The 27,617-nt window shown below is 39.0% G+C and overlaps 1 protein-coding gene across 4 annotated transcripts in view; it reads left to right on the top strand.

The window, feature by feature from the left end:
* The window catches only part of GBE1 (1,4-alpha-glucan branching enzyme 1), a 274,774-nt gene extending 247,623 nt beyond the window's left edge, over positions 1-27,151 (top strand). For 3 of the 4 annotated variants that reach the window (XM_043509634.1, XM_043509617.1, XM_038403530.2), the window contains 2 exons: positions 5,236-5,353; positions 24,797-27,151. In XM_043509634.1, coding sequence (XP_043365569.1) covers positions 5,236-5,353; positions 24,797-24,853 — 175 coding nt within the window. In that variant the 3' untranslated portion in view covers positions 24,854-27,151. The remainder of the gene's footprint in view (positions 1-5,235; positions 5,354-24,796) is intronic. The other variant, XR_006279482.1, reaches the window with a different exon arrangement.
* The last annotated feature ends 466 nt before the right edge of the window (positions 27,152-27,617 follow it).

Genomic DNA, 27,617 nt, shown 5'->3' with positions numbered 1-27,617 from the left:
GTAGGCTGACCTTTAACTACAGCTCAGGTTATCTTTGTATAGTTCCAATACTGCTCAGTCTTATTGAAGATAGCTTAGGGAGCATAGTGATTCCTGTAAAAGTCCTGAATTCATTTCCTGCATATTGCTCTCCCAACACATAATTTTTCATAGATCTCCCCACTTACTGTATTATTTTTTTGTCCTTCACTATTATTGTCTTGAGAATCATTCAAATGACAATATTGCATTAATTCTATATCTTGGTTGAAATAGAGGTGAAAGAACATGTGGCACTGACCCCAGTGTGTTCAGCCCTCTTCATGAGTGGGTGATGAATTATCTCCCTCTTCTTCTTCCTCTTTATTCCTGAGGCTGGATCTGGCGCTTCTCTGTAGTCAGCAATACAGATCTGAGTTTTCATACCTCTTAGCTCTTCTGCTGGAACACATTTGTCTTCAGCCCCCTCCTGCAAGACTGTATAGGCTCCACAAATCAACCCTACTCTGCACCTAGTGACCTCTAAACCAGTTAGACTGGTTAGTGGGGAAGGGAGCTGAATTTGTCTCTAAAGGAATACTATCTGGATACTTGATATTGCCTGGCTGAGAAAAAGAGAACCTCTTCAACTTGGTAAGGGATCTGCCATTAAAGTCTGCCTAGTGGGCCTCTTTTACATGTAATATAGGAGAACCAAATTATTTTATTTTACTATATTTAATTTGTGGTGTGTGTTTGTGTGTCATGAGTCAAACCAGACAGTGTGGAAAGGAATAGTTACTTTACGAAGAGTTTATAATCCATGGGTTACATCATTTTACAAGGGGTCAATGCAAGTTCTGATCAACTCTACCTAAAGAAGAGCTCTTAGCTCAGACACTCTGCTTTCTTCCCTAGACCTGAAGGAAGAACTCTGTGTAGCTCAAAAAAGTGTAGCTTCCACCAACAGAAGTTGGTCCAATAAAAGATCTTGCCTCACCTACTTTGTGTGTGTCATAAATAGTAGAATTCTGTTTCTGTGTTAGAAATTGAAGCATAAAATACAAACTATGCTATTTTGCATGATTTGCATTTACTTAGTGGTGTTTCATGTGTCATTAAGCATGCATAAGGTTAAATTTAATTATTTGCATTAAAATATGTATTTCAAAACATCATAAAAGCATAGTAATTCAGTAATTAACATGGTAGATAATGACCGCCGTTCCATTCAAGCTCTCTGTATACAAGGGTTCACTGGTTTTGCTGATTTTCTCAGTTGTATTTGTTTTAGGACATTTACAGTCAAGACATCCAACTGAACAGAAACCAGGCTTTATTTCATAGTCTGGAGACAAGTTAGTATTACCAACACTTTATAGCTGAAACGAAAGAGGCTACAATGCAAAAGCAAATACTTGTTACGCACTTAATTAAAAGGTATAGCAGTCATTGAAAGTTTTAATGAAGGCAGCATTCACAAATTTGGATACTCATTCAGCTCTCCATGAGGTCTAAAGTGGAATGAGCTCATCCAGCTCTCTCTGAGGTCTAAATTGGATTGAGAATCATGGAGTTTACCAAACTATACATGTTCCTAAAGAAATATATAATTTGCTAGGATTTTAAAACACATTTGAATCACATTAATGAGAATGTGAATAATTGTATGGATGTTGGTTATGGGGTGAGAAGGGATAGTGGTGTTTACTTGATATCTAAAAGCATTGTTGGAGATATTCTCATACCCTCAATTAAGAAAATGGGATAATTTGTTTTAATGGTAACGCAGCCATGAAAATTACATTTGCTGTAAATAGTTTTAAAGGAATCATTAAAGATGTCAAAGCTTTTAGCAACATCGATAAATTATTAAATGTAATGTATACTGTAGATCACAGAAGCAAAGAGTGAAATGCTTGAGGGAGACATTCCCCCACCATGTTAATAAAATGTACAGTGGCATAGCAGCAGCCTTTGCTGAGGTTAGGCTTGGAAAGGTACCAGAGAGAGTCACTAAAAGTTGTAGTTTATGGTTAGTTATGTGGTTCGTGACAACAAACAAGGGGTAATTTGGACACATTTATAAAATAAAGGGGCAGATATATTTGTGCAAGTGTACAGTTGTAACCTAAGGCTTTGTGGATCAATAAAGTACCATTTAGCTAACATTCCAAAAAAAAAAAGAGATTTTGTTAAGGCATGCTCTGATTGCCATTGTTCTCTGTTTGTCTTAGCTGGTTAAACCTTCTAGAAATCTCTGGCCCACTCCAGTGAATTGCCTTCCCCACAGGAAATACTGTTCATGGAGGTCATTGGTGTCCATAATTAAAAGCTTAATTGCTTTTGACATTGTATAGACTTTCTGCTAAAGATCATTCTCCCTCCAAAGAAATCACTGTAATCGCATGGATTGAATGATTGAAATATCTCAAAATAACATTTCATTTACTTTTTAGTTTGGTCTGCTTTTTGTATTGTCACTTTTTAAGCACCATCTTTCTTGTTACTAGGCACTTAAATTGAGTGGATTGTAACTTTGAAGAAAATTTCTAAGCTTCATCAACTTATATAAAGAGAGTAGTGCAGAAAGATATAAATAATTCTCTTAACATCAAAATCCTTGGACTTTGAGCAGGCACTTTAATGAAAGGCTGAGCAAACAGAGACGCTTTAGAGCAGTTTAAGAGTCATTGAATGAAAGAGTATGGCTTTACTTTGCTGTAATCCTATTAGTGTAGGCCTCCATTGAAATAAGATTCTTCTATGGTTCAAAATTAAGTGGATGGATTACAAAACACTGTTTCAGACATGTTCCTATCTGCTGTATATATTCCAAGACCAAAAAGTGTTACTGTTTAGCTAAGATTGAAAGTCTGCTTCTGTAACTTAAGGGCCAAAAATATTACAGGGATGTTATAGTTGTCCCAAACTGAAACTTTACAAATTCTGGAAATTTAAAAATTAAGGTTACAGCTAAAAGAAATCCAAACATGGTAAGGTATGGAAATATACACTTAACTCCCCTGCTCAAGAACCTAAACTCTGTCCAGGAGTGTGTGCAACAACCATATAATTACAATTAAGGCATTTTACTAAATGTGACCCCAAAACTCTGTGTGTGTGTGTGTGTGTGTGTGTGTGTGTGTGTGACCCCAAAACTCTGTGTGTGTGTGTGTGTGTGTGTGTGTGTGTGTGTGAGTGAGAGAGAGAGAGAGAGAGAAATCAGTTTAATATAATCTGGGACCATATCCAGTAAAATGCCGTAATTGTAATTTTATGGTTATAGCACAGACTCCTGGACAGAGCTAAGGTTGTTATATATATTTCTCCCTCTTGGCTGCCTGCAAGAGATGCACGTAAAGTTCTCTCTTCCTTTTTCATCTAGATTCAGTTTTTTATTCTATGCAAAAAAATCCTACCTCCATATGCTGCTAAATTCTTTTATATAGCACTCCATACCTTAGTCCATCCCTTAATTATTGTTGTGACCCTGGCAGACCAGGTGCCAGGTCTTGCCAAGGCTATAGATATCAGCTGAGCACTGACCAATTCATACTGGGAACCAGACCAGCTCACTGGTACATTTAGTATTATTCAAGATAGGTGTTAAACTTGTAAGAATGTGTTTTAGACTCTATAAAACACTTGTAAATTGATGCATGCATTAATCGTACTTGGAATGTCTGTATCCCCTGCTATAAAGTAATATACAAGTTTTACTTTATAATTGTAAAAATGCCTGCTCTTAACTTGTGAATCCAGGCAGGAGGAGTGGTTCTCCCCCCCTCCTCCCCCCGCCACACACACACACCTATCAAGAAAAACTGAACAAACCATTGTAGAACATCAAATTACAAAGACTTGGTTAATCTCCTTCTCGCAGCCGTAAGGGTGCTATGTGCAAGAAAGCCAATCCCTTCATCTTGAATGTCGGAAGAAGAAAATAAAACAGGGAAATAAAAAATTTTCATCCCTCTTTTGATGTTTGGACTCTGAGGGCTGGAGCTAGGAAATAAAGCAGACATCCCCAGGATCAACCTGGGTAAACCCTAAAAGACATTCAGTTGTGACAGATTACAACTGCCACCTTTTGGAACCATAGACTGTAATTCATTTGCATATATATGTTGCCTGCTTTAACTCTTAAATAATTCTTTTGTTTCTTTTTCCTAGTTAATCAATCCTTAGTTAGTTTGCTATAGGATTGGCATTGTCTTTGGTGTGATATCTGAGGTACAAATTGATCAGGGTTAAGTCTCTTGGGACTGGAAGCAACCTGAATCTTTTCTGATCTTTAGTGTGTGGCAGCCAACTATCACTGAGTCCAGCTTGCCTGAGTGGCAAGATAGACAGACTGGAGTGTCCAAGGGGACTGTATGTGACTCTGTGGTAAGACTGTTATAGTGTTTCAGTTCACTTTTTTTTACTGGATTGATGAAATCTAATTATAGAACATACAACCAGTTTGTGGTTTCTGCCTGCTTTTTGACAGCGTACCCTGAGGCTGACATTCATGGTCGTGAACCACTCCAAAGAGCGTGACAATTATATCGTGGTAATAAATTACATCCTTGGATTTGTATAATTGTGGCCAAACACACTGTTTTTTAAAAAAAAGTTTTCAGTTAACAATACATTTATTTGTCCCCAAATAAAAACAAATAGGTTTCTGTACTGTACCTGTGGACAGAGTTGTATTAATTAACTTTATTCCAGTTTATTTAGACTAAAATTATATATTTTCATCACTATCAGATTAACTCACTTGATCCAAGACTCACTGAACCCAGTTTAAAGATGACAATATACCACTAATCACAATAGCCTATGATATTTGGCAATTTGTCATTGTCAAGGTACTTTAAGAAATACTGGTTTTAGTCCAATTCACTTTTTCTTCATTGTTTGTTCCATTGAATGATTGGTGTAGTTAATCATAGATATCTGCCTAAACTAAAGTATTTAAAAATACCTTCTTATAATCACTGACAGGAAATTGCAAAGGACACTAAATCACATTTGTCTTTCATAGGAATCTGTCATAAGATGGAAATTTCAGTAAATAGGAAAAAGAAATGCTATAACTTAGTGTATAAGAAAACACTAAGATACAAGTGTGGAGTTTCTATAGTTAAGTATCTCTTCCCCATCCTCCCAACCCTTTTCCTCCTCTTGAATGTTTTAAAAAAAATGTTGGAATATATTGATGTGCAATGTCACACAGCATTTTTCTACATTTAATAACAGTGATAGTTCCTTAATAAATTGTTTTAAGTATAAAATTGTGCTGGATTCTGATGCACCAGAATATGGAGGACATCAGAGACTGGACCACAATACAGAATACTTCACTGAAAAATATTCACATAATTATCGATCTAATTCTCTTTTGGTAAGTAAAAGTTTTCATTCTGTTTTAATTATGTAACTTATTTCTCAAGCAATTTTGATATATTTGGAGTCAACAAAAATGACTGTAGATGTATTGAAATTTTTGTTTGTTTGTTGGTGTTTTTTTGAGGGAGGATATTGAAGTCTTCCAAAATGGGTGTTAGCATGAAAGCAGTAGGTTAAATTAAAGGCCACTAGTGATGGGTATGATTTGTTTTGATTTTCTCTTTGACATTCCACTTAAATTTGCTTGCACCTTCCTAGAACAAAATTATTGTTATATTCAAATATGCTTTGCAGAGAAAGATGCATGAAACTATTTTAATATGCATTTGAGTTATCACTGTGATAATCACCATATTCATTTGCTTCATTTTCATGTATGAATAACTTTGCATGCTTACCTTGTGATTAGAGCTGGGTAGAAACTCTCATTTTTGCATTTCTGCTTCCCCACAACCACCCCTCTCCACAAATTTGGATTTGAGCAAATCATGTGTTTGCTAGAGGCTTCTACTTCCTTAGCTGGCATAAAAACTATGTAAGGTAGAATTGACATCACACATTCCCACAAAATGATTTGAGGGGGCTCCAGCTCTAGGCTGACATAAGGGTTCCACACACTGCCACAGATAGGGTCAGGTATATATTGTAATTTCTTTGAACCAAACCTTGTATACTTCTTCTGTCAGAAGCTGCCTTTCACCTTATCAGAATGTTTATTTTGAAAGCACAATCACTAGCCATATATAAATCTGGAGATTTTTTTTATTATTTATTATTATTATTTTATTATTTTGCCATTTTTCCATTCTGAGATTTTTGTTCCATCTACTAATGATGCCTGACTGTGTATACAATATATTGTATAACCATTTTCTGCTCTTGAGTGGCATATGTGAAGTGACTTGGTTGTCTTAGCCAAGTTTCTACTGGATAAATATCTACATTACAAAAAACTACAAACACAGCTGGCACTCTTGTTCAGTCTTAGTCGAAACTAAGATTTGAAAAGGCATGGATATTATTAAACTCACCATTGGAAGTGAGCCATGTGATTCAGGACTGAGCCACATTGGTTTGTCAGCATGAGGAAGTATGTACTGTATCTTTCCATATTAGATTTATATCATAATATCATAGTGTAATAGATTACACTGTATCATGTGAGTGTCAATACTGTTTCTGCTGTGCCATATCTGTTCTGAAGTTAAATGGAGGACTTCCATTCCCAGGGCTGCCCCCATCACATTTTTTGAGCGCTAAATTAATTTTGTAAATTGACAGTGAAGAGTGTGTCATTGTTTTTGTGGGAATTATGTTTCTCAGCCATTTTCATTGCGGAATAGTTGTTTTCACTTCATCATGTCTTTTATCAGAGGATTGTGAAGACTTTTTCATAGATTCATAGATACTAAGGTCAGAAGGGACCACTCTGATCATCTAGTCCGACCTCCTGCACAGCGCAGGCCACAGAATGTCACCCACCACTCCTATGAAAAACCTCACCCATGTCTGAGCTATTGAAGTCCTCAAATCATGGTTCAAAACTTCAAGGAGCAGAGAAGCCTCCCTCCAGTCAACCATGCCCCATGCTACAGAGGAAGGCGAAAAACCTCCAGGGCCTCTCCAATGTGCCCTGGAGGAAAATTCCTTCCCGACCCCAAATATGGCAATCAGCTAAACCCTGAGCATATGGGCAAGATTCACCAGCCACATACTACAGAAAATTCTTTCCTGGGTAACTCAGATCCCATCCATCTAATATCCCATCTCAGGGGATTTGGCCTATTTACCCTGAATATTTAAAGATCAGTTACTTACCAAAATCCCATTATCCCATCATACCATCTCCTCCATAAACTTATCGAGTAGAATCTTAAAACCAGATAGATCTTTTGCCCCCACTGCTTCCCTTGGAAGGCTATTCCAAAACTTCACTCCTCTGATGGTTAAAAACCTTCGTCTGATTTCAAGTCTAAACTTCCTGGTGGCCAGTTTATACCCATTTGTTCTTGTGTCCACATTGGTGCTGAGCTGAAATAATTCCTCTCCCTCTCCTATATTTATCCCTCTGATATATTTATAGAGAGCAATCATATCTCCCCTCAACCTTCTTTTAGTTAGGCTAAACAAGCCAAGCTCCTTAAGTCTCCTTTCATAAGACAAGTTTTCCATTCCTCGGATCATCCTAGTAGCCCTTCTCTGTACCTGCTCCAGTTTGAATTCATCCTTTTTAAACATGGGAGACCAGAACTGCACACAGTATTCTAGGTGAGGTCTCACCAGTGCCTTGTATAACGGTACTAAAACCTCCTTATCCCTACTGGAAATGCCTCTCCTGATGCATCCCAAAACCGCATTAGCTTTTTTCACAGCCATATCACATTGGTAGCTCATAGTCATCCTATGATCAACCAATACTCCAAGGTCCTTCTCCTCTTCCGTTACTTCTAATTGATGCGTCCCCAGCTTATAACTAAAATTCTTGTTATTAATCCCTAAATGCATAACCTTACACTTCTCACTATTAAATTTCATCCTATTACTATTACTCCAGTTTACAAGGTCATCCAGATCCTCCTGTATAATATCCCGATCCTTCTCCGAATTGGCAATACCTCCCAGCTTTGTATCATCTGCAAACTTTATTAGCACACTCCCACTTTTTGTGCCAAGGTCAGTAACAAAAAGATTAAATAAGATTGGTCCCAAAACCGATCCCTGAGGAACTCCACTGGTAACCTCCCTCCAACCTGACAGTTCGCCTTTCAGTAGGACCCGTTGCAGTCTCCCCTTTAACCAATTCCTTATCCACCTTCTGATGTTCATATTGATCCCCATCTTCTCCAATTTAACTAATAATTCCCCATGTGGCACGGTATCAAATGCCTTACTGAAATCTAGGTAAATTAGATCCACTGCATTTCCTTTATCTAAAAAATCTGTTACTTTTTCAAAAAAGGAGATTAGGTTGGTTTGGCACGATCTACCTTTTGTAAAACCATGTTGTATTTTGTCCCATTTACCATTGACTTCAATGTCCTTAACTAATTTCTCCTTCAAAATTTTTTCCAGGACCTTGCATACTACAGATGTCAAACTAACTGGCCTGTAGTTACCTGGATCACTTTTTTTTCCTTTCTTAAAAATAGGAACTATATTAGCAATTCTCCAATCATTCGGTACTATTCCTGAGTTTACAGATTCATTAAAAATTCTTGCTAATGGGCTTGCAATTTCAGGTGCCAATTCCTTTAATATTCTTGGATGAAGATTATCTGGGCCCCCCGATTTAGTCCCATTAAGCTGTTTCAGTTTCGCTTCTACCTCTGATATGGTAATATCTACCTCTATATCCTCCTTCCCATTTGTCATGCTACCATTATCCCCAAGATCCTCTTTAGCCTTATTAAAGACTGAGGCAAAGTATTTGTTTAGATATTGGGCCATGCCTAGATTATCTTTAACCTCCGCTCCATCCTCAGTGTTAAGCGGCCCCACTTCTTCCTTCTTAGTTTTCTTCTTATTTATATGGCTATAGAACCTTTTACTATTGGTTTTAATTCCCTTTGCAAGGTCCAACTCTACTCGACTTTTAGCCTCTCTGACTTTATCCCTACATCTTCTGACCTCAATTAGGTAGGTTTCCTTGCTGATCCCTCCCATCTTCCACTCCCTGTATGCTTTCTGCTTCTTCATAATCACCTCTCTAAGATGCTTGCTCATCCAGCTTGGTCTACAACTCCTTCCTATGAATTTTTTCCCCTTTCTTGGGATACAGGCTTCCGATAGCTTCTGCAGTTTTGATTTAAAGTAATCCCAGGCCTCAACTGCCTTTAGATCCATAAGTTCTTCAGTCCAATCCACTTCCCTAACCAATTGCCTTAATTTTTGAAAGTCAGCCCTTTTGAAATCAAAAACCCTAGTTGCAGATTTATTTTTGTTAATCCTTCCATTTAGTTTGAACTGAATTAGCTCATGATCACTTGAGCCAAGATTGTCCCCTACAACCATTTCTTCTATGAGGTCCTCGCTACTCACCAAAATTAAATCTAAAATGGCATCCCCTCTAGTTGGTTCAGCAACTACTTGTTGAAGGAATCCATCAGCTATCGCATCTAGGAAAATCTGAGCCCTATTATTATTACTAGCACTGGTCCTCCAGTCTATATCTGGGAAGTTAGTCTCCCATGATCACGCAGTTTCCATTAGTATTTACTTTATTAAAGACATCAAAAAGGGCTCTATCCATAACCAAATTAGATCCTGGAGGTCTATAGCACACCCCAAGCACTATCATAGGAGAGGCTTTACTAGTTTTCTTCCCCAATGTAATTTTTGCCCAGACAGACTCTGTCTTATCCATTGCATCGCTTCTTATTTCTTTACATTCTAACTCATCGTTGATATACAATGCTACTCCACCCCCTTTACCTTTGTTTCTGTCTTTCCTAAACAGCACATACCCTTCAATACCTGTAGTCCAGTCATGACTACTATTCCACCATGTTTCTGTTATCCCTATAATATCTGGTTTCACTTCCTGCACCAGTAGCTCTAGTTCCTCCATTTTGTTACCTAGACTCCTCGCATTGGTGTATAAACATCTTAATTTTTGCTGTTTGGCCTCGCTCACATTTTGTACCCTATTAGGCACAGTCATTCTACAGCCATTATAACCTATTAGACTAGTATCCACACCGCCCTCGCTCCTTATATACATTCTCCTACCCATGGCTGTATCCTTTCTTACTTCATCTTCTTCCCTCTCAATGCTAAAATCTGGCGTGGAGATTTTCCGGACATCTCCCATCCATCTCCCCCCAATTCCTAGTTTAAAGCTCTCTTTATCAGTTGTGCCAGCCTCGATCCTAGAAGTCTATTTCCTTCCCTGCTCAGATGAAGTCCATCCCGAGAGAACTGACCTCTGTCCGTGAATGCCTCCCAGTGGCCATACATCCCAAAGCCCTCCTTATAGCACCACTGCCTAAGCCATCTGTTGACAGTCATAATCTTGTCACACCTTTGTTGCCCTTCTCTAGGAACAGGAAGGATCCCGCTAAAGATCACCTGAGCCTCAATTTCCTTAAGCGTCTTCCCCAGCCTAGCATAGTCTCCCTTGATACTTTCCAGCGAGAATCTGGCTGTATCATTTGTTCCCACATGAAGGATAATTAGGGGATTCTTTCCCGCTCCCTTGAGGATCCTTTTCAACCTCAGGTCTACATCCCTTATCTTAGCACCCGGAAGACAGCACACCCTTCTATTCTCAGGATCAGCTCTAGTTACAGGCCTGTCTATTCTTCTCAATAAAGAGTCCCCGATCACATAGACCTGCCTTTTCCTGGTGACAGTGCTATTCTCCAGTCTCTCCCCTGTTCCCTCTGGCTGCAAGTTCTTTCCATTCCTATTTTCCCTTACAATTCTCTTCAACCCATCCTGTATCCTCCTGGGGCTCATATTTGGTGTAGTCTCCCTTGACTCTTCCCCTTTTTCTATAGGGCTAGCCTCTCTTCTCTTCTTCCTTACCCTTCCACCTTCAGCGACTACCTGCTGAGCCCCTTCTTCATTTTCCAACTCTGCAAACCTGTTCCTAAGCTCTATTTCTCCTTCACTAGCCCGTCTTTTTCTCTGCCTGGTTCTTTGAGTCACATGTTTCCACTGACCACTTTCCTCATCCAGTCTCTCCTCAAAATTCCCCAGCCCTGCTTCCATCCGAGAGTCTGAGCTTTTCCCTTCAGATACCTCATATCTTTGCTCCATCATCTGCTTTTGTTAATATTTATTTAATATCCAAGGCTCATGGCGCCTGTATGGTGCAGGTAAGTATTTCTATTGATTTTTACCAATAGGGAAACTGAGGCATCAGGAAGTTGTGATTTTTCTCAAGGTTCTTTAACAACAGAGAGCTCCAGGAATTCTAGCTTCCAGACCTCTAGTCCCAACCCACTACTGTAGCCATTGGTGAACTCTCTGCTACTAACTTGTTTATAATACTTACAATTGTTACCCTTAACTTGGAATGTAAATACTATTTTTAATTCTTATATGAGGAATGTGGCAAATGCAAAGCAGATATGTCCAGACATGAAATAGAAAGCTGGGACTTACTAAGAGCGCTGGGACTTACTAAGGAAGAAAAGCATGCAAGGCATACGTCAGTAGGCAAAAGCAGTTGTTATTTTCTTTGAGAACAAGCTGTGGCGTGGCAATGGCACATCAATGTCAGAATCCCAAGAGTGAGAGTCACCTCACTTTTTTATATCCCCCAGTGATCCAATTCACAGAGCAACTTTGATGGCAACCTCGTAAGAAGCCACCAGTTGGAGGTAAAGTGCCAGTAAAAGGAAGCCAAGTTTTAGGAAAGAGACAGGGAAAAAAAACAGATGAAATGTTAGTACTTAACATAGTTGAACCAGTATGGTAGCTAGAGCTTTCAATCTCTATTTTAAAATAAAGCCTATGTAAATATCAATTTAGATCCCAATCCTTGGCTAAACAGTCATCTTTGGGGGGCATTATTAAAAATATAGTTAATATTTTCAAAGCTGACTAGGTTATTTCACCATTCAATTTCTCATTGAAATTAATGAAAGTTGTACGGCTACCTTCTCCACTTAGTGTTGACATTTTCAACTGTTTTTTACTGTTTGGTAAATTATCTTGTCTTCTCAAGAAGATGCTTGAGAAGGGCTATAGGTTCCTCATTTCAAAAGTTTGAATTCCTCTCCACTACAATAATAAATGATAAAAATAGTAAACATTATTATTATGGTGGCACACAATCTGCACCATAGTTAAGATTGCATCTGAAATGTTTTGTTTAAATAAAGCCACCTGTGAAAGCACTATACAAGAAAATAAAAATATATACTGAATAATACTGTTCCTGGAAATTTAAGCCCAAATAAACATGGAAAGTTTAAAGGAAAGATAATATATAGAGCGTAATCTTCATTCAGTAATATTTTTAGAAGGGACATCTTCAAAGTGATGTTAGAAAATGAGCAGGAAGAAAGTGAGACACATGTGGAAGGGAGGGAGAGGCTGAAGATTAAGTTCTGGAGTGTAGGACTCGTTCCAGTAAACTTTGACTAAAAGTGGGATGATGGTATGTGAACCCAGATACTTGTTTGTAAAGGTAATAAGGAGCAGGTTTGAAAACCATTAAGGGCTTCAAAACAAACAGAACAGAAAATAACTCAATCTTTTTCCATTGTTGACCTATCTAAATGCTCTCATTTGCTAATTTTGCCATCTCGAAGCTCACTCCCATTTCCCAATCATTAACAAAATACATTAAATACCACTGATCCTACAGTGGAATCTTGATGGCATCCCACTGTTAACCTTTTGCCATAATGAAAATTGACCTTTTATTACTGTTGTTACTATTAGCCAGTTCCTATATGGGACAATACTTTACTTCTCATACCATGACAACTTTCCCTAATAACCTTTTGTAATAGACTTTGTCAAAGCCTTTTGAATGTCTAGGTAAATTATGTTGGTTCACCCTTTCCTTTTAAAATTTGATGAGGAGTGGGGAGCTAATTACAGTGCTTGCTCATTATAACTGACAGCATCTTACATATGGTTTCTACTTTTGTCAGGTAAAAAACTGTTCAATTTTTTTTCCAGCTGATTTTTCTAAAAATACGTTTTCTGTCGAACAAAGCTATTTATTACTTTGTCAAATTTCGCAAATAGTTTCAGTCCAATAAGATTTTTAAAAAATATTGAAATGTGGGGGGGGGTTACTTTTTCAAAGGGAAATATTTTTACATTTTATTCTGAAATATTTCATTCTGAAGTTTAATGATCGTTATTTTAAAAAATTCTAAGAGTAAAGAAAACACCCAAAAATGAAACTTCAAAAAAAAAAAAAGAGAAATTCATTTCAGGTTGAACAAAACATTTTTCTGTAAGGAAAAATAAAACAATCAGTTGTAGTTCAACCCAAAACAAACAAACAAACGTCAGATTTGTCAGTTAAGCCACCAAACTGAAAAATCAAGTGTTCACTCAGCTCTATAGCTAGTGTGACTACCTACTGAGGAGAGACGGAAAGTTCTTGGTGGCAGTGCATATGTGTGTGACTTGGAGTTTCAAATGAAGAAAAGTATAACATATATTCAAAAATATACCAAATCATGCCTATCAAATATCTGAGTGTTTACTCTATTTAAATTCATTGCATTCAGGGCACATTGCTTTTTTTAGTGGAGGTTTATGGATGAAAATAATAAAGGAACAGTGAATCGTGTAGCTGTTTAAAGGTATTTTGTACAGTAACAACACTGACAATTGTTCCTGTGAGTCCTTTTACTGAAAATATAAAGCCATCGTTTTTATAGTAATTCTGGGGTTTCCAGCTTCAGAGCATCAACAATGTCCACATACAAAAAAAAATTGTTCCTGTCTATTATAACCATAGATATATATGTAGATCTTGCAATATATATTTTACTGATATTTTTGCTCATGCTAACGTACTGTACTATAATCCTCTCTGTTATAATTGGCCTGCAGCTAAGCCACTAGCAAAGTAGAATGGATTTTATAAAAAGCATAATTATATACCTATCAGTAAAACTTAAACTTAGCTTTTACTTTTGCTTTAGTTGTGTTGAAGTAGCTTGAAAAATGTCACCTTTTTTAAGATAGGGAATTATTCGATTTTCCTTATGCACTTATTCGTATAGTCTGTTTCCAATATATAATAAAATACAGTGATTCACAGTCAGTTCTATTTAATTTAGACACTCTCAAAGTAACCCCAAATAATATATAAATACATAATTATAATTTGGGGTTACTTTGAGAATGTCCTAAATAAATAGAACCGACTGTGAATCGTATGAAGACAAATCCTTATTGTCACTTTTCACTTTGGCTCTAACATATAATATTCAGTACTAGAATTCAATTTTCTGCATTCCTTGAGACAGTTGATAGACTAAAGCATTATCATAGAGTGAAATGCTATAAAGCACTTCGTGACCCTTATCTTTGAAAATAGTCATTTGCATAACTTTCATGACAAGGATTTGTGCATTGATTTTCAAGGGTCTGATGTAGTCTTTAGCTGCTTGGGTTTTTTTATACCATAAAGATTATGTAGAATAAGCTTTGTATTTAGAAAATTAACTGTTTCTAAAAGAGAAGGGGATAAAATAAAGGTTAGATCTTTAATATCAGTCAGCTCTTCTGATATTTTTACCACCTATTGTGTACCTGATGATTAAAGCTTTTTAGTTTCTATTCATGCATGTTCTTAGATTATTTGATTTCTGAGGAAAGAAAACATACAGTGGAATGGCTTCTAAAACACCTGGTACTTTTCCAGTAGACAGAATTAGTGTATCATATTCTCTTTAGTTCCACCTCATTCCTTGTTTCCCCTTTCTTCTGTAAACAAAATTATAGAAAAATAGCACAAGAGAAAACAGAAGAGAAATCTTGTGATAGTCTTTGCAATAGCTGCAGTTATTTACCTAACTAAGTTGAGACCATTCTGAAAAATTACAAATGTTTGTTATGTTAAAGAGCCTACCATCCCCATATATCTTGTATACTCATCTGTGACTTAAGGCTTGCCTACATGGGGACACTCGGGCAAATTAATCCAAATGTACTTTTCATATAGATGAATTAAACCTCATTTAAACCCTTGTGTGGATGCTCTTATTCAGAATTAAAGGGGCCTTAATTTGGTTTAGTTCAATTCCATGAAAAGGACCTTAATTCACTGAATTAAGATAAACCGAATTAAGGCCACTTCAATTCTAAATAAGAGCATCCACAGAAGGGTTTAATGTGGTTTAAGTAATCCACTTTAAACATTAATTTGGATTAATTTTCCTGAGTGTCCCCATGTAGGCAAGCCCTAACACAACTTTCTGCTTTCTCTAACAGATGGCCCATTGAGGATACGAAAACTCTCAGTAATGATTAATAGCCATCTATCAAAGACTATATTTCACTGGCCAGTCTGCATGTCTTTGTCCCTGCCAATTTCATTATTGGCCTTTCAATTAGGTATTTTCATAGATTCATAGATACTAAGGTCAGAAGGGACCATTATGATCATCTAGTCCGACCTCCTGCACAACGCAGGCCACAGACTCTCACCCACCCACTCATGCAAAAAACCTCTCACCTATGTCTGAGCTATTCAAGTCCTCAAATCGTGGTTTAAAGACTTCAAGGAGCAGAGAATCCTCCAGCAAGTGACCCTGTTAAAGAGGAAGGCAAAAAACCTCCAGGGCCTCTTCCAATCTGCCCTGGAGGAAAATTCCTTCCCGATCCCAAATATGGTGATCAGCTAAACCCTGAGCATATGGGCAAGATTCACCAGCCAGATGCACAGGAAAGAATTCTTTGTAGTAACTCAGATCCCACCCCATCTAACATCCCATCACAGGCCATTGGGCCTATTTACCATGAATATTTAAAGATCAATTAATTACCAAAATCATGTTATCCATCATACCATCTCCTCCGTAAACTTATTGAGTTTAATATTAAAGTCAGATAGGTCTTTTGCCCCCACTGCTTCCCTTGGAAGGCTATTCCAAAACTTCACTCCTCTGATGGTTAGAAACCTTGGTCTTAATACAACTCTGCCCTCCCATAGTCATTTTCTGTTCTGAAATGTGACTGAGAGCAAATATGACTTGCAGATGCAGTGAACTGGGAGTTAAACCAGCCTTCAGAGACAGCAGCAGGGAAAGCGCTGCTGTGTGTTCACATTGTGCTTAGGGTGACCAAACAGCAAAGACCCAAAAATCGGGACTGCCCCTATAAAATTGGGACATCTGGTCACCCTAAATGTGCTCCTTGTGACTGTGGAGCATGTCCACATTAGCAGCTCTTGCAATACCACAGAGAGCAGTGCATTTTGATAGCTATCCCAGTGTGCAAGTGGCTTCAGCATGCTTTTGAAAGGGTTTTGCAAAGCACGAGGGGCAGTGTGTGTCAGCATGCTATCTTGTAAATTCAGACAGCAGGAGGGGGAAGGGGGAAACCCAACATCAGCCTCCACCTCTCTCTCTCTCTCTCTCTCTCTCACACACACACACCCATCCACCCACCCCCCTCTGCCTGACTCTGTAGCAAGAGCATTTCACAGTAATGGTTTGCTTTGTGTCCCAGCTGTCAGAAACAGAGCTTTGAACGGGGATATCCGCATGGCTGCAGCCAAGTTCAAAACAATGACCAGAGTGGCCACTTGACTTCAGGGGATTATGGGATGTTTCTGAAGGACAGTCATAGCACAGTAATGCAATAATTCATCCACATGGACACGGCGACACTCCAGTCAGGGCGCAGAAAGCTCTATGCTTCTTGTGGAGGTAGATTACCAAGAGCACTCCAGCCGAGGGGTCCAGGAGCTCTAAGTGCTTTGCCAGTGTGGGCACTTCAGGAGTTAGGGTGCCCGGGGCTGATTTAATGTGCTCTAATTTGCAAGTATAGCCTAGACCTTAGGGACACAGGTCTAAACCCTCTGCAGCATATAATAGATTACTGATAGGCTTTCTTGCAGAGGTGAATTGTGAAGGATAAGAGGATAGTCAGCTTATGGACTAGTTCAGAGAAGGTAATGTGAGAAGCTGACAAACATGCAGAGGAGCTGGAGGGCCAATGTGATGAGACAAGAGCTAACAGAATGGAAGGGGCAGTGTTATGAAGGACCTTGAATGTGAGGACCAGGAAGATGGAAATTGATCTAGTGAATCAGAAGAGGATTCAGTGGGAGGGATTCAGAATTGGGTGAAGTGATTAGAACAGGCAAAGAAGATGATTTTAGCAGCCAATTTTCTATGAAGAGGAGAGATACGATACAGGTGTTTGGGAGGCTGGAGATTACTGTAATCCATATAGGGGATAATGAGGGTGTGGATGTGTCCTAAGACTTTCTGGATAGAAAGAAAAGAGTGGATCTTACAAATATCATGGAGGAAGAAGCGGCAACATTTGGACACAACTTGATTTTGTAATGCAAACGAGAGGGGGAAGTCAAAGATTTGAATCTCACATTATGGGCTTGAATGACAGGGAGGATGATGTGGGCATTCAATGGGTGGTGTGCAGAGTGAATTGGGAGGGAAAACCAGGAGCTCAGTTTTATCTCTCATTAACTTCAATGGACAATGAAACATAAAGGAGGAGATTCAAAGTCAGGCTCAGATTTGGTATTGGAGGGAAGGGACAGATGAGGATTGGAGATCAAGATTGTAGTTGAAACCATGTTAATGGGTGAAATAATCCAGAGACTGTGTGTAAATGGAGAAGAGTTGGCCAATAAGACCCTTCTGGAACAACTGCAGCAAATGAAAGAGTGGGATTTTTGCACAAAAATCCGTCACCCATCTGATAGCTTAAGAAAGGAGACAAGACTTTGAGGGACATGATCAAGGTCTGTGCTCATGTTAATGTTGAACTCACCTGAAACCTGGATAAGTTTTGGCCAAATGCACAAGCATCAGCCTAAATCCACAAACTTTGAGCAGGCACAGTTTGATACAGTTCTTAAATCCAAGACGTAACCCCACTACTTGTACAAATCTCCTCTTTATTGCCTTTTGGGAGGAAAGGGTTTGTGTGTTTACCCTGTCCCTGTTCAGCTCTTGGATGCAACATGGTGGCCACCTCTGGAGAATCTTCAAGTAGCAACTTGAATATTTCAAAGTTATAAGGATGGGGCAGTCACAAAGTAGACTGAGTGCTTTCTAGTCCCTAAGGTCTTCACAGTACTCTTCTCTGCCCCTTGTTGCAGTAGGAGAGGGGAGATGTTCTCTTTTCCACAGCAGTGAATTCCTAAACAGACAAAGTGAGGAGAGAGCACAAGATAAACCTTAGTGCACAGTTGCTAGGAAACTTGTTTTCTTGGAGGTTTGGATGTTACAAGTCCACTCAAATGGATCCTGCAAGGCTTAGTTCTTGGAAACACAAACTGGATACTGCAGGGCTTGTTCAATCCTAATGAGGACACATTTAACACTGTTTAAAACATTTTTGGCATCAGCCAAATGTAAATTATTCAAGCTAATACCTGATAATGCTCTTACGCTAAAGTATGTCTGATCCTTTGGCCAGAACATCCTTCTTTATGTCTTATACCACTTAAGACACAGCAATTGATGGATGCTTCTAAAATGATCTTGACCGTTTAGTCTATATGCTCTGTTAAACCTTTGAATAACATTCCTGTTCTTCATAAGAAATTACAAGTACATGTATTTTGAATAAAGGGATATAAATCCTACAGCGTGTAAGAGATGCATGCATTTGTCAAGCTATCATTGATTACATATAACCTTCTGCTGTTTCTTGCACACAGTCTAGGTTGGCAATTCACAGGTAAAATATTTTGGTACTTATAGTGCCCTTAAGAAGATGAAAATTGGGAATTAAAAACCATAAACACCACATTTTAGGAAATAATGTTTGTGTGTGCATTCGAAGTATGTTTTTGAACTCCAAAAAGTGGCATGTGACCATACAGAGAGAAATAAAGACCTGGTCCTCTGCAGATGAGCTTCCAGTCTAAATTGCATGGGACACCAAATGTTGGTAATAAAAGAAAAGGAAGGGGAGATAGAACAAGAGTTAAACATAGAATTGTATTTTGCATAAGTCATGCATCCATCTTGATTGCTTCATTGTTTTTAAGTACATTAATGCATTTTCTGTATTATGTGGACTTTTAAGAGTTTTAAATTAGGAGTGGACAACATGTCTTGGAAGGCATTAATAAAACATCAAATGTAATAATTAGTGGCATCAATCAATGGTTATGTATTGTGGTATTACAGGCCTACCCAATGGTGATGTATTGTGGTATTATAAGTACCCTTGTGGACAGTGAAAGCAGCTGTATTGGACCCATCCTTTGGATCCCCTGTGCTTTCAAGCCAAGTGATTCTGATCAGCATCCAGACATTTTTCAGAGTAGCAGCCGTGTTAATCTGTATTCGCAAAAAGAAAAGGAGTACTTGTGACACCTCAGAGACTAACAAATTTATTTGAGCATAAGCTTTCGTGAGCTACAGCTTTCATCCAGACATTGTTGAAGGGGCATTACTGGAGTGCAAATTCCCAGATATGGGAGCCTGCAGTGCAACTGTCCTTGGCCTTGAGACTGGTGCTGAACCCCTGCAAGCCTTCCAGTAGCTTATGCATGCTCTCCCCAGAGCTCTGTCTTTGTGGGCACTCTGGATTATAGTTGAACTGTTGGTTCAAAGCAATAGTTAAGAAGGACAGACTTTGCAAAGGGACTTCTTAAACACACAGATGCACTGTTTACTCTTAGCGTAGGAGACATTTAGATCAAATGAAAATAAAAAGTCTATACACAAAAAGCCTATACACCCTGCACAAACCTTAGATTCCTCACACCTTCTTAGAGTTCTTGGTGGGTGTTTGGTCAGTGTCCTGGGAGGAAGGTAAGCCCTTCATGCCCCACTCCTCCAATGTGTCATGTGCTTTGTTGGTAGTATGGTGTCCTGACACAGAGAGCATGTCTCCTTCAAAATCAGTCGGACACCTTTTCTGCTTTCTTCTTACTTTGGGATTTTCCATGCTTCAGCCCTGAGAATTGGGATTGCTGGCAGAAGGTTGTAAAATCAATGGCTTTGGCTGGTAACCCTCATCGTCCCACCAGGTCTAGTCAAGGCTGACAGCTCTGTTTCATCGTCTGTTTTCTACTGTTGCAGTCAATATGGAAATCTGTCTTCAGCCTGAGGAGATTGAGAGCTTGCAACCATAGTGCAAAGTGTTTTCCTCTGTCACAGTGTGACAGGCTCCTTCAAGAGGTAGCAGGCTCCAATGCACCTATGATTGATTAGCTGCCTCCCATAAGAAGGCACCTGGGCCATATAAATGGGGGAGAGACTGAGACAGATGGATCAGCTAGGAAAGGGGCAGGTGAGAGCTGCCTGAGGAGGAAAGGAGAGACTCTGGGAGAAATAGGAGCAGCAGCAGCAAGGTGGAAAAGAGAGCCATTGGGAAGAGCAAATAGGTAATAAGGAGGACTGGCCACGCTGGGGAACATCTGCCAGGTTAACGCGGAGCTTTTACAGAGGCCCCTAGGAAGAACCAGCCCCAAACCAAGAGGGTTTATACTGAAGGGTGGATCACAGTAGCACAGTTAGGACTCACAGGCAGGGAGGTTGGGCTGATGGAACACTACAGGGAGTACTGTCACACAAGACTTGACTTGGAGCTACCAGAGAAAAACTGGAAAAGAAGCAAAGCTAATCTGAGAACAATCGGGTGAATGGCCTGGAGAGTGGAACCCTGGAACCAAGGAGAGAGTGAGTCTTGGAACAGACTGGAGATGGACTCTCGGAAGGGTGAATTGGAGATGTCCTGAAAGTGGGCATTGCAAACAGCTATGAAGCTGTACATTGAGATTTTGGGAGGATGGTTTTATCACAAGGGTTCTGCGGCCTATTGAACATGTACAATAATACAATAAATTATGCTTAGAGGCAGGTTTTTGAATTGGACATTGAGAAAGACTGTGTTCCTTTTATGGCTGAGGGGAAACTGAAGCAGGTACACTTGTCATGCTGTGGTCTGCTGCAAAAGGGCATACATTATAGGTCTGGAAGGGACCTCGAGAGGTCATCTAGTCCAGTCCTCTGTATTCCTAGCAGGACTTAGTATTATCTAGACTAGGGGTGGGTAAACTACAGCCTGCAGGCCACATCCATCAGACGTTTTAATCCGGCACTTGAGTTCCCACTGGGGTTGGGGGTCTTCCCCGCTCCACGCATTCCATGGCTCCATGTGGCTCCTGGAAGGAGCAGCCTGATCCCCTCCAGCTCCTACATGTAGGGGCAGCCAGGGGGCTCCGCACACTGCACCATCCCAAGCGCCGCCCCCACAGCTCCCATTGGCCAGGAACCGCGGCCAATGGGAGCTGCAGGGGTGGTGTCTGGGGATGGAGCAGTGCAGAGAGCCGCCTAGCTGCACCTCCGCATAAGAGCCAAAGTGGGGACATGCTGCTGCTTCCGGGAACTGCTTGGCATAAGCACCACCCAGAGCCTGCACCCTTGACCTCCCAGTCCCCAAATCTCTGCCCCAGCCCTGATCCTGACCCACCCTCTGAACCCCTCAATCCCAGCCCTGAGCACCCTCCTGTACCCCAAACCCCTCATCCCCAGGACCATCCCAGAGCCCACACCCAAAGCCGGAAGCCTCACCTCCCCCGCCCCGCTCCCCAACTTCCTGCCCCTGCCCTGAGCCCCTTCCCACACCCTGAAATCCTCATTTCTGGCCCCAGCACAGAGCCCTCACTCCCAGCCAGAGCCCTTATCCCCTCACTCATCCTAGGCCCAGCCCTAATTTCATGAGCATTCATGGCCTGCCATACAATTTCCATACCCAGATGTGCCCTCAGGCCAAAAATTTTGCCTGCCTCGATCTAGACCATCCCTGACAGGTGTTTGTCTAACTTGCTCTTAAAAATCTCCAGTGATGGAGATTCCACAACCTCCCTGGGTAATTCATTCCAGTGCTTAACCACCCTGACATTAAGGAAGTCAGCGTGTGCCAGCAGTTGCCATACAATAGTCTCTGCAATAGTATAATTTCCCTTATTCTTATGAGAGCTCTCTAATACCTATGTATACTAGTTTGGGGGCGGGGGGGGTAAGTCTTCTGAATAACTTCTATGGTAGCACTATAGTTAATCTTGATCTATATTCATATTTGTCGTAGTTGATGTCAACTGTTTTACTGTTGTTTAACATTTTATTAAATACCTGATGGGTGCTACAAAACCTGTGTGAAATCCATTGGTGTGATTGTACTTTTCAGTGACTAGGTGCCCGCATCTTTGTCACTGTTTTGAGTCAGCAAAGAGGGTTGTCAGGGTTCCCTCCCCACTCTGAACAAACGTGGGGACCACATGAGACCCCCTAAGCTTTTTTTCTATCAGCTTAGGTTAAAAACTCCCCAAGGCACAAATTCTCCCTTGTACCTTGGATTAGGTAACACTGCCACCACCAAGTGATTTAGAGAAACTCAGGGAAAGGACCACTTGGACTTCCTACTCCCCCCTAACATCCCCTCAAGCCCCCACACCCCCTTTCCTGGGGAGGCTTGAGAATAAACAAGATGAGCACAAACCAACCTTGGGTTTTTTTAGGACACAAAAAAAATCCAATCAGATACTAAAAGAAATAGACCTTTATTATAAAGAAAAAAGGTAAAAGTACCTCTGTAAAATTAGAATGAAAGATAATCTTACATGACAATCAGATTAAAAACCACAGAGGATTTCCCTCTGGGCCAAACTTTAAAGTTACAAAAAGAAAACCCAGGAATACACCTTCCTCTCAGCACAGAGAAAATCACAAGCCAAAACAAAAATAAGCTAACGCATTTCCTTGCTTGTACTTATTGATTCTAATGGAGCTGGATTGCTCACTTTCTTGATCTCTCCCTGGCAAGCACACAGAACAGACAGACAAAAGCCTTCCCCCCCCAGCCCCCGATTTGAAAGTATCTTGTCCCCTTATTGGTCCTTTTGGTCAGGTGCCAGCCAGGTTACCTGAGCTTCTTAACCCTTTACAGGTAAAAGGATATTGTGCCTGTGGCCAGGAGGGATTTTATAGCAAAGTATACAGGAATGTTGTTACCCTTCGCTTTATATTTATGACAAAGCCGAATTGTGAAAAAGCATGGAGACGGTAGCTAGAAATAATTCCTGTAAGTCAGGAGTCAGGCATATAGGCAGCGCGGAGTTCAGGTACAGTAGGGCTCATTGAGCTGCAGCTCTCCTGGGGATAAACGGAAGACTTGGTTCCAAACTCTCTAAATTTGGCACAGTTCCCAACCACTAAAACTGCCATTGAAAACATGTTTAAAATTCTGGTTTGTAAGATAATGCAATGATGTCACATTGGGCCAGCTCCTCAACTGGAGTTAATTGACATAATTCCATTGACGTCAACAGAGCTGTGCCAGTTTACTTCAGCTGAACGTGTGGCATAATATTTTTAATGATTTGTTCTTAACTTGGACACCAACCAGAACAATCATCATTATTCCCTTTGTCAAACTTCATTTTTGTAGTTGTAACTGTAGTAACTTTTCACATCTGTGGAATCATTTTTACTGGAAAAGAAATTGGAAAAACTCTCTATGATTTAAATCCACATAATGAATTTCTCTGTAAATCCATAACTTCCAAACCTTATTCTGTGAACTAGTTGACTCAAACCAACTTTATTTGGTATTTCCTCTTCTCCTGAAGAGATTTGTACGAGTTGTTTATCAGTGAAACCTTAGGAGATATCACTGTGTTTACTAGTGACAGCTGAGAAGCATTGGATATGCTACGGTCTGGTTCGATGAAGATCAGCTATTCTTTTTTTCTCTTTTTCTAAATCTGTTTGCTTTTATGCCTTTTATTCCAGTTGCGAACTCTGAAAGCCTTTCAATACTGTCAGTCAGGCTCTAACTTGGAGATGACATGGCTGAAAATAGCAGAATTTTAAGAATGCCAAGGGAAGGAAAGATGGTCTAAACAAGGACATTGTCAAACTGAAACCCATAACCCTCAATTGTGTTACTTTTTATAATTGCATTTTTAATAAGTTGTTCTGCATATATGATCAGCTGTATTTGTCAATAGAGTCCCACATAACTTGACATGTACTGTTTACCAAATACTTTGCTATGTTTTTCCCATTATGAATCTAATCTGTGGTTAGAAGGAATGTTATATAAATATAATTGTCACATTCTTTTTCATCTTTGAGAAATTTTTTCAAATAAATCAAGTTGTTTATCATAATCATGTCCAAAGGTTAAATAAAATCATCATTTGACTAGAAAATCAGAATTTAGCTATGATCAATTGGAATCAATTTCTATGTTCAACATTTTGTTCTATCAGATACTTACATTCCATAGATGTCAGAATGGTAAAAATGCATTGCTGTGTTATATTTCTTGTATTTACCTGTGTGAAATGACATCATAGACCTTGGGGCAGCTTTAATTCACAACACAATACTGTTCATTTGCTGCAGTAAGAGTGTGTAATTTATCACAGTGCAGTCTATCAACCTAGATGTCCTCAAGTATCTTAAATCGGCAATTGTAAATCAAATGGAGCCCTCTAGTGGTAATTGCAAAGAATATCACCCTAGGGCTGATCTTAAGTAAGGGGGAAAATCCTACAATGAGGTTATTATGATTAAGATTGTCTTGTATGACTCTGACATGGGAGAGTGGGCAATCAATAATTACACTTAATGTGATTCATATTAATTGCACATTTCAAAAAATGTTTGGTAAGTTTTAATGCCCTAAAATGTTTCATACTCAAATGCTCGTTTATGTAGTGATCTATACAGCCCCAATGAAAAATCATGTCAAGTGTAATTAATGTTCTGTTCTGTTGTCATTCTTTTATTAGGTGTACATTCCAAGCAGAGTGGCTATTGTGCTCCAGAATATGGATATCCCGAACTGAAGATATTCATAACCATCACTGCAGAAGCAAAATGTGGAGAAGAAATATTGTACAGCACTCAACATCACACAGTTCGCACTATGAATGCTTTTTGAAACTAAACATAGTAATATTAGGTCATTGAAATGTAGGATTAATATTTATATATAATTACAGTGCTCTCAAGTTGTTAAAATCTAATTCAAGGCGACAATATATGAAAGAAAAAGAAAAATGCATCTTTGCATTTCTGATATCACAGCATTACATTTTAAAACATTTCAGAGCAGCTGGCATTCTCAATTAAACTGTCATTTCCAGTGTCTTATCAGGAACAATGTTGTACTGAAAGTGTTCTTGCTCTGATTTCAGCAATTTCTTTGAATCCTTTTTTATCATTTTGGTATTGAATTCAAATACTCATTACAGATCATTGTCTCCTGTTAGGGTAAAGAGAAACAGCATGTTGAAGTAAAACACAAATAATCTGACAAAAGGCAGCCTTCTGTGTTTGAGGGATCCCATTCTGCAGCAAATTCCAAGATACATCTAGGGTGTGCAGTTTTTCCAATCAAGAATACAGTCCTCTGCCATTTTTATTTAATGAAAATTTCACAGTAAAATCTTAAAAGCTAGTGGATAAACTGGGACACATGTCACCTGGGTTCTAGTCATGTCTGTCTGTCACTTATCTGTTGTGCAATCTTGGGCAAGTCATTTCACTCTGTGTTCCTCAGGTTCCATTTCTGAAAAACGGGGCTCATGATACTTGCCTACCTTTTGCAAAGCATTTTGAGGTGAGAAGTGCTCTGTGAGAGCTAAGTACTATTACACTTACTGAAATGATACAATAAGTGAAACAATTTTAAAAAGAACATTTATTCTTCTACATACTCTCTCATAAATCTAAGGACCCTGTAGCCACTGGTTTCGCTGCTTCCTAAAGCTGCCATTTAACTTGGAGCACTTGTAATGTAGATCTTGCATTTTTATAATTTAAAAAATATTTTGCTTACCAGGAAGAAACAGTATTAGAAATATAGATCTATGTTATTCAAACCAAGCTTTTTGATATGTTCAAGCTAGTAAATGGTTTGGAGTGCTGGCTGAAATTGTTGTCTAAGTGAATTCTTTACAAGAAGTGTAGCATAGTAAAGAATAAGATTCTGTATATTCAAATTGTATCAGCAGAGTATTCATTTTAACTCTGAAAAAGTCATACAGATTTAAAGACAAATGCTATATTTTGCTACACTAATTTAAAAACATGTTGACCTACGTATTTGTATATGCTCCAAAATAAGGTTCTGTTTTGCTTTACAATCCATTTTGATTTACAGTTTTATTTTATATGATATAAAATATGATGTATATAATTTTATAATTTAGAAATATTCAACAGAGAAAATGTCCACAAAAAGTTTTATTAATTCAGGGGTCCCCAACACGGTGACTGTGGGTGCCATGGCGTCCGCCAGGGCATTCTTGTGCATCCGCAGGACACCCCGCCACTGAAATGTCGCCGAGAAGTGTTGTCGTTTCTCAGTGGCATTTCGGCAGCGACGCTTCTTCCCGCTGCCACTTCTCTGCAGTGGCATTTCGGCGGTGGGGTATCCAGCACCTGCCACAGTCTTCTGGGATTAGCAATATGCTATTAATATGCTATGCCACTGTATTAATTCATAGTTTTATACATCAGTCATCTTCTATGTAAGTCTTCTAAATGGCCAAACATTTATGCCCACATTGACAAAAACCTTGCACATTTTTGAATACACTTATTAGAACTTTAACTTGGAAATATTTCAAAAACAAAAGAATGAGTGGGACAGCATAATATAACATGATGGGAAACCAAAGTTTTTGATAGATTTCACATTAAAAGGGGTTCATGAACATCCCAATTCTTACTGTATTCTGTGCAACAGATATGTGAAAGACAAATTCCATATGCAACAGTGCTATGTAATGTCACAGCTCCATTTCCCCCCTTAATTCATTGTGCATTAATGAGCTATAAATGCATTCCCATACACTTACGCTTAAAAGTACACTGAAGTGTTTTAATAACTGGAACCAATTATTGTTTCTAAAGTTGTAAACTTTGTAGTGAAATAAAAAATATAATTATCTGCTATATTTACGTTAAATTGATCTACTAATATATTCTGTAGATTTTACTGGCACATGTTCCAGCGTTCCAAAATGTAATGCAAGGCAATTGCCCTTGTCAAACTTTTGTGCAAGAGAAGCAATAAATGTGTGATGTGAAGTAGAAACTGTAAAATTACATGCAAATAAACTGTGAGAAAGGTAAAACATAAATGCATATGTGGTTTTCTTCACTCATTTAAAAAAATGTGTAATAGTCTAATACTGGAGGCTAACGCTAGATATTATTGGTAGGGTTTGAAATCAGGAATTTGCCTCAAGCAGTCAGAAGCAATCTAGTGGTTTGCTGCTCAAGAATGATATGTTGTTCGTTTTACATACTGAATACTTACAAAAGATTACATTTAAAATCAATTAAAAGAATATTAAGGTTAAAAAGTCAGGCACTTAAATTAGGAAATGCCAGAATTAAGATTGCTTGTGCAAGCTTAATTTGACCTTCATGTATGTGTATGCATTACAATACAGTCTTGAATTACATGATCACATGCTCTTTTTTTCCATAGGATACCTGTCTCATTGGTTACACAGGATGGATCTGCTCTGGGGTTGTGTTATGAAGCAGGCTGCCTGCAATCCCCCTCCTCATTGGTTTAAGACGTTGTAAGACGTA

The sequence above is a fragment of the Dermochelys coriacea genome, chromosome 1, assembly GCF_009764565.3.
Source record: "Dermochelys coriacea isolate rDerCor1 chromosome 1, rDerCor1.pri.v4, whole genome shotgun sequence".
Taxonomy (NCBI): domain Eukaryota; kingdom Metazoa; phylum Chordata; order Testudines; family Dermochelyidae; genus Dermochelys; species Dermochelys coriacea.
Note: the sequence above shows the minus strand (reverse complement) of the source record. Positions and strands in the feature narration are given on the sequence as shown.